Raw genomic sequence first — 8,285 nt, 5'->3', positions numbered from 1 at the left:
CACCTATGACCCTTCTATTAGACTATATCTGTTGACGATGCTGCCATTAAGTTGGTCTTCCTGACTTACGACCAGCTATTGCCGACTTTCTTCATCGTGAGGCTACTCACAGGAGGGATCACATACATACTATTGGGGGGGCTAGAAGAGCTGGACCTACTGCTTCACTTCCCTTCGACAAACTTCAAGTCTGGTTTAAACTTCGGGTGCAGGACACCGATTTCCACGATGCTAGCATCATACGGCCTGCGCAGACCCTCAATTGTGCACCTCCTTCTGATCCCTGGACATCCGGCCAGTATGACACAGTCGTCATTAACAACGAGGCGAGGTACTTATGGCCAGAAGATGGTCCTTTGTGGTACGTTATGATCTTATGTCATACTGAATGTTTACTTATTGTCAAGTCGCAGGTCATACGATTGGCCAAATCAGGCTTATCATGCGTGCCATTGGAAAAAGTGGCACAAATTGGTCATGGAAGGACCACTTTCTGGTTTACGTGCATCGCTTTGACATTGTTTCTCAAAGCTCCAGTGCTGATGATCATGAGCCAAGTACGCAGCTCCACTTGCTCAAACAAGCGAAACGTTCGAATTGGCACTTGGGTGGGTGATGTCATACCTGTGACCCAGCTCAGAGCACCTGTCAACCTTGTCCCTCGCTTTGGTGCAAGTGCGGACAACCGTCTCACCCCATATAATAGCATGGAACATGCTTCTCAGTTTTGGCTCAACAGGTATTGGGATAAGAATGTATATTTTCCCCTTTCCATGTAGCTTTTGGTGTAGCTTCATACTATGCAACGTTCGTGATGGTCGAGTGGTCTAGCCTATGCCAGTAGTTATTCTAGTCTGTTTTATTCTTAGATCACCGAACTGAGTACTGAATTTTGATGGGCGCTATGTGGCGATAAGCTTGTCGTTTGTCCCATTATTGTCCGTGTACGAGAAAATGGCATTCTTTTTCAGGACCGTTGACAACGGAATCAAATTGTCCTCGTTGTTGTCTATCCCCAATGTCACTGACGTCCATATGATGAACAAGATCACCTCTGACAAGCTCAATCGTCTGGTCACTCACGAGGGTTCACCAGAGGCCTCACAACCACTGGGACACCTGCTCTCCAAAATATTTCAGTTTTTCACGGTTCCTCTTCCCGATGTATTCAGCCTTAAAATCCCATTCGGAAAATCCTTTATCGCAACCAATGCATCAACGAGAAATTCAGTGGGACATTGCCTGATACTCTTGTGCCACTGTACGATACTGAAGCAAAGGCTTGGAACTGGGCTCTTCCAGTTGACCCTCCTAAAAATGCCAGTAGTAGTCGTTCAGCTCAGGGCGCAGACTCGGAGGGCGAGTCAGAGGACGATGATATGCAGGAAGCAACTCACGAAGAAATCTTTGCTGTGTTTCTCAATGCTCTGGCTGGCTGCTTAGCAGTGTCACAGCCCAAACTAGTAGAAATGTGCTTTGCAACCAGCACATGGAGCGCAGCCAGTGCACAGAAGGCATTACCTGGCAGCGACATCAAGTGCAAGCCAGATCTCATTCTATCTGATGATATATCAGCAAAGTGGGGGAACATCAGGGTATCAGCTGAACTCACTCACAGTCGATACCGGCCTGCGATGTGACTCGGGAAGGCTGCAGATACTCATGCCTATCTTATGATGAGTGAACAGCCATGGAGGCGCTTTACTCTCATATTATCATTCACAGACGAATATCGCCACCTTAGAGTCCTAATGTATGATCACTCTGGTGGTGCCGTGTCTCCTCGCTTCGATATTTACAAACAACCGGACATATTTTCACATATCATCGCTGCTATCAATTTTGGGAGTCTAGAGTGCGTCGGCTATGATCTGACGGTTTCATTCTCAAAGATTGTTTCACCACCCCGATCCAAAGATATCTACTGCTATCGTCCCATTAGAAACGCTCCTGCCCGACCAAGTACGACGGACTGTACTGTTGCTGTATCCACTTCCTCCCTTCCATTTCCCGAGGATCCTGATGGAGTGTCATCCAGTGATGCCCTTGAATCAGTAGTTGCTGGTGACTCTGATGATTCCTCTAGTGACTCTGACTTGACGGAAGGAGGTCCGAGCGGTTCCGCTACACATTACTCAATGGACGAAGAGCATTTCCCACCCCCTTCCCCCCAGTGCACCCCACTGCAACCCGTAGTGCTCCCCTTCTTAGCCTCGCATCCCAAATGCCCCAGGCTGAGATGACCGAGAGCATCTATTCTGTCACCCCTCTCCCTTCCCAATTCCCTTACTCCGCTCAATCACCTGAACCTTGCGGTAAAATCTGTGTAGGGCAGATGGTCTACACTATAAAAAGAATTCTTTTTGCGAGCCGAGGTCTCGTTGGTCGCAGAACCGTTTGCTATTTGGCAACCTTAGACGATGAAGACTACATAATAAAAGACCATTGGGTTGTAGGCAAGGACGACAATGTAGTCTTGAACGAGATCAAGATGCTGGAATTGATGCATGGCGTCCCTGGCGTTCCAAAGCTGGTGGATCATTGGGTCGTTGAACAGTCAAATGGTGATCCTGATGTTACCCAAAAATATCGGCAAAAGGAACACCAGAGTACCAGGGGCACGAGTCATACTCATGTACGTCTTGTCTTGAAGCCATGTGGTCGCCCCCTTCACATGTTCCGAATGCTGAAGGAGTTTGTGCGAGCACTAAGGGATATCGTTGAGAGTAAGTTTTTAGTACTTTGGGGTACAGGTGTCTTGGACTGATACTCTCTGATGTTAGTTCAACAAGCTGTGGTGGAGGAATGTCAGATTTTGCATCGGGACTGTAGTCTCAACAACACGATGATCCTAGATGAACCTGAAGGTAGTGAAGGGTTTCTTATTGACTGGGAATTTGCCATTCGGATTGCCACGGATCATAAATATCCCATCGGTGGTACAGTAAGTACACCTTATTCATTAAATATTCGGTTTATTAATTGATTTGCCAGGGCACAGTCCCTTTCATGTCACGCGGACTTCTCAATCAATTTGTGGTCCTGCAGCAGCAGGCAGACCTGGAATCAAAGAAGAAGAAGACGAAGACGAAGGAAGAGACTTGGGGACGCAATTCAGTCGACAAACCCAAAACCCCAAAATCATCCTCTGATTCTCTGGCGCTACCTGTATCATACGTCATCCAAGGCTATGCGGATGACCTGGAGTCCCTTTTTTGTGTTCACTTGGGTTTGCATCAAGTTTAGTGGTCCCAATGGTATGGTGTGCCAGGAGCGCATGCCTTCATTGGTGGATTGTTGGACCAGCCTTGACCTGGCATCGTGCGCAGCCTTCAAGATCACCTTTTTCGCGAATCCAGGAGATGAAAAGCATCTCACAGACAAATTTCACCCATACTTCAAGCAGCTGATCCCCCTCGCAATAGAGTGGCATAGAGTTCTGGTGGACAACATGATCCACCCCGTTACCTTCAACACCATTCTCACTGTACTCAACTCTCATCTTGACAAACTCCCTGATGACGAGGAGCTCGTATCTGCTGTGGACATGCTCAAGAATGATGCTGTCATTCTCACGAAGCGTGTCAAGGGCAAATGGATTGCTTCAGACTCTCCCTCTGTGGTAGCACCCAAGCGGCAGAAGTCTCATCATAGTGATACCGAGTCCAACTCAGCATCGGGCAGTGACGCATGACCAGGAGGTGAAGCCTACTCATTACACGTATTCAGCTATTTTTCTTCTTCACTGACTTAGTACGAATGGCATGTTTAACTTTAGCAATAGTATTTCTAGAATCTCACTGGCTTGTACTACTATGTTGTGTTTTTACTATAGTTCACTGACCGGTACCATATTGTTGTTCTGACTATATCGTTCTTTTTAAGCTTTTTTCAAGTGTTTATCTTTTTACAATCAAGATACTACTAGTAGTACGCCAGGATGTGATATAGTATCACTACTAGTAGTTCTGGTATGATTCATGTTATGTAGCATTTGCGCTTATGTGATTGGCAATCTCTCTTATGAGTACTATTACTAACAATGAAGGTTTTTTCATGCTAGTCATGTGAATCGATTCGGAGTACGATGTGATAGTATACAATCCTCGTGGTGGTATGTTTCTTTATTACTCAGGCTATTACTCTTGTTAATGATGAAGTTTTCTCTCGCTACCCATACGGCTATTGAGTAGTACACAGATGAGCCATGGTATAAAATCCTCGTAAGTCTGGGATAATTTATCAGAGTCACCTCTTGCTCTGTTCTTCATTACAGTCATGCCTCCTCGTGCCATCGCCAGTCCTAAGAAGAAACGATCTGGCAAGCACAAAGGATCCGATGCTTCAAAGGCCAGCTTGCCAAAGAAGTCTCGGGCTGCAGACATTGCTGAGGTACCCAGCATGGTACCCCTCATGTCCCTCGGCCTGACTGGAGCAGAAGCAGAACAAAATGCTCCCCAGTGTTCTGGTCGCCCTAATGCGGGAACTGGAGGTAGGAATGCGCAACTGGAGAAGATTGGATCAGTACTGCAATCTAAGCCTCGGACTCAAGAACGTAAGGGTACGACGTCCCTTGGTCCCAATGTTCCAGTCAATCCTCAAGCCCCAGAACCGCGTCGTAAAGGTCGAAAGAATCATTCAAAGGTAGGCGTCTAATTAATTTTGTTACTCATGTTGATCATTTCATAGGCAGTTCCTCCACCCTACAGCTCACTTGTTAGGGATGCTCCAGATGCCCTAGCCAAGGATATTATCGCCACAGGGCCCAGCTTTACATCCCAGCAACCTGGTGGAAGGTTTGGATTTGCTGCTCCAACAGAAATAGCTCATTCCGGTACTGCTCAGCCAAATATTCAGGCATTGCACAACCCGTATGTCACCATTGGGGCGAAGGACGCTGAGCAGCGCGCTCAGGACGCTATTTCCAAGCAACAAGCTCGAGATGCCATTGCCAAGCAATGAGCTTGAGACACCATTGCTGAGCAACGAGCTCGAGACGCCATTGCCGAGCAATGAGCTCGGGACGCTATCGCTGAGAAGCGAACTTGGGATGCAATTGCTGAGCGGCATACCCAGAACGCTGTCTCTGAATATCCAGCGGTTTTGCCGAGGTCTGTCTTTCTGGAGGAGAATTTAGATCCAGCCCTACATCAGCATGATGACACTGTTAGGGCTCAGCGTTGTCTGACGTCATTTGAATCCGAGGATAGTGACTCTAAAGGCTGTAGCAGTGATGACAGCGATGGCAGCGATGATAAAGATGCTGACGAAGAGGACAGCGGAGAGGATGATGAGGAGGAGGGGGGAAATGACGACATGGTCAAGAGCTCACAGCAGTTTGGTTGGGGGGAGGCTGGCCGATGCCAGAAAGAACACCCAGGTACACATTCTCATGATGTGATTTCACTTCACTAATTCAATGTTATAGGATTTGTGGAGGATGTACCACCTTCGCAATCTCCAGTCGCTCGCCCTCTCACACCTGAAATTCAGTTTCAGTACTCGCGTGATGAAGATGATGTAGTTGCCCAGATGAGCCTTGATAAAACCTCGGTAAGTTTTCTGCTCAAGCCGGGAGTAACTCTCATTTTATATTGTTTGTCCAGCGGAACGAAAGCTCTCAGGTATGGCCATATCATTCAATTGTATCATGCTTACCATTGCCTTTCTTTCAAGGACCCTCCGGATATCTCACCAGGACTGCAGCGGCAAGCATCCCAACATATTGAGGTGAGATTAGGGAGACCATTTTAATCGATGCTCATTATCGAGCAGACCATCACCTCGAAGCCTGACAATGTACTGCAATGCCACCATAAGAAAAATGGAAAGCCACGTCTTCCTGACCCTGAATCCCTCAAACTGCTGAATCAAGTGTCCGAGTGTGATGTTCAGCCATCGAAAATCAAAAAGTCCAGGTCATCGCGTGGTGGGCCAACACCCAATCAATTATCTTGGTACGGACCACGCTGGAAAAGTTTTCTGGAGGACACCAAAGTAGAATGTCGTGCGCAACACGCCCTGGAGAACCCATTTCCAACTTTGGTGAAGAATCTTCCAGGAACAATCACTGAAGTTCTCATTGCAGTATTGGTTGTGTGGGATATGAACGGTAAACAATTTGAAGCTGGTAGGCACTTGTTCGTTCTCATTCGTTCTCAAACTAATATATCATATTCTGATGCAGGGGTTTGGCCAGAACAAAAATTTAATATGACTCGGTTGGTGCGTGCATAACTGACTTTGTGCCAATATCTTGTTGACAGTCTGTATTAAAGCTGTACGATGATCTTTCGACTTGGCGATATGACTTGAAGAAAACTGCCATAAGCATTGCACCAGTATCATATTCGCTTATTCCTCCGCTTTCTGTCCCCGTTCAGGAACGTGCTGCTTGGGTCGAGCACGCTGCTGCTGAATTGATCAAGGAAGCATTCTTCTTACGCTTTGGGGTGGACGATCAGGTAAGTGATCTTGTAGTGATCGCAACTCTACTGATGGAAGATTTCTAGGGGAGAACACGAAACTTCGCTCGTCCCGCCCTTCGTGAAGCCGTCATCATATTCTTTTACACAGGACCATATCAAATCGCACAAAAGATGCCGGAGACCTTTAGCAAGGAATTGCCACTCTCATGTTTGGCTTTGGTAGCTGCAGCGGTAATTTCGTCTCCCTCGCCAATGTCGTGTGTTAATTTTCTGTCTTGAAACTAGTTCAATTGTGTCTTTGACGGTCTTGTGAAAAACGGACATGGGAAGTCATACCCAAACTTTTCCACCAAGGACTATGGCCCCGTCTATTGTCGGATGCTCAAATTGCTCAAACATATCCTTGAGGATGCGTATCATGGGCCTAGGCTGTCAGCTCAACTGCGAGAATGGGCTGCAGCGGGATGGTGAGGATCTTTTCTCTCCGATAATTTTTTTACTGATTTTCATTTGTACAGGGCTGCAGCTATGAATCTCGAAGGAGTTGTTGAGGCGAGACACGACCACCTGCAGATTCTTCTTGACTAGAAGCTTCGTATTCCCGCTCCCCCGTTTATATCAATCAAGCGTTTATCGTTCTTGGCGCATTGTATCATTGTATTCCCGATCGTGATTTACTACTGTATGTCTTGGTCATGTGATTCAATTTATTGGTTTTGTTTTTTTGTTTTAAATTTTTTGCATTGTCCAGTGTGTGTAAGCAGTACAGCAAGCAAATGTCTGTACAGCTCCAGGTCTCTGAGTGCTCTGTGAGTGTCTGTACAGAGATGGACAGCGAAAAAATTTGCAATTCAAGTGGAATTTCGTAATTACTGGGCGGTCTGTAGGTGTCTGTACAGAGATTCACAGCGCAAGGTGTCACTGTGATGGACTGGCTAATTGGGACCAAGCTGTAGTGCTTGCACACTGTGCAGCGCTGTACAGCGCGAAGTGGTTTACTGATGGACCATGACGAAGAACCATGGAGTGACCTTGAGTGAGGAGGGCCTAAAAAGTGAGAGGGCAAAATAATAACAATAGCGGTGGTAGTGGTTGAAAGGGAAGTAGCGGTAGAAAGTTGAACTTGACGAAAAAATTTCAGATGGCTCACTTACATAAGCTTCCTTTAAGGCCGAGCATTGTGATGCGCTGGATTACAATGTGATGCCATCGGTTACCATTCGGTCTGAGAAATGCTGGTGCACTTGCATGACAAGACCTATTTTCATCTGAATTGTAAGTTTTTTGTCATATTTTATCCTTGGATTTCAGTTTGTTTTTCTTGTATATTACTTTATCTACCTTTGTTTTTGCATGTAATCTCGTGAATTTCTGATCTGATATTACCAAATACAACTAGGAAAACCATCTCCTCACCGATTTCCTGATGCTGTATATTCTAATGTGACAAAAACCTTTCCTATATATTACAATATTTTCTTTTCACAGGTTCTCTGATGCCCGGCTTCAAAGGATAAGATATTTTAGCCGTGAATTAGTACCCCGAATTCGTGTTAGCATAGTAGTATAAAGGATACACGGTGACGAACGAACATCTCAACTGAGATGTGAGTATTCTCTCATATTAGCCACATATTTTACTAACTCGTTATTAGTATAGGTATAAACTGAGATTACATCTTTTAGCTCTCAGTTTCGCCCGCCGAGTTCTCATAACCACAACCAATGACTTGTGCTGCCCAACGTCTCCTAGCCATACAAAATGCACTCACAGACATTTCTGTTAGTGATGACCAGAAGGTGGACAACTTCATTTTGCCAGATGGTGCGGTCATGACTGCCAAGGCAGACTCTGTA

The 8,285-nt window shown here is 46.0% G+C and overlaps 2 protein-coding genes across 2 annotated transcripts; both read left to right on the top strand.

Moving 5' to 3' along the window:
* Positions 1–2,626: 2,626 nt before the first annotated feature.
* Positions 2,627–2,902, top strand: F5147DRAFT_552338 (uncharacterized protein; the record flags this gene model as incomplete). Its single annotated transcript, XM_041430427.1, has 2 exons — positions 2,627–2,726; positions 2,784–2,902. Coding segments are annotated over 2 exons (219 nt in total), but the record flags the coding sequence as incomplete, so codon positions are not given.
* Positions 2,903–4,278: 1,376 nt separating this feature from the next.
* Positions 4,279–7,050, top strand: F5147DRAFT_819305 (uncharacterized protein; the record flags this gene model as incomplete). Its single annotated transcript, XM_041443635.1, has 13 exons — positions 4,279–4,644; positions 4,690–4,871; positions 4,930–5,115; positions 5,172–5,380; positions 5,429–5,553; positions 5,607–5,624; positions 5,677–5,730; positions 5,776–6,130; positions 6,188–6,225; positions 6,279–6,464; positions 6,513–6,659; positions 6,714–6,895; positions 6,947–7,050. 13 exons carry the CDS (start codon positions 4,279–4,281, stop codon positions 7,014–7,016), a joined length of 2,118 nt encoding a protein of 705 aa, XP_041283993.1. The 3' UTR covers positions 7,017–7,050.
* Between the last annotated feature and the right edge of the window lie 1,235 nt (positions 7,051–8,285).

The sequence above is a fragment of the Suillus discolor genome (assembly GCF_016758755.1).
Source record: "Suillus discolor strain FC423 chromosome Unknown F5147scaffold_749, whole genome shotgun sequence".
NCBI classification, from domain to species: domain Eukaryota; kingdom Fungi; phylum Basidiomycota; class Agaricomycetes; order Boletales; family Suillaceae; genus Suillus; species Suillus discolor.
The sequence above is the reverse complement of the archived record's forward strand: the minus strand, read 5'-3'. Positions and strand labels throughout refer to the sequence as shown.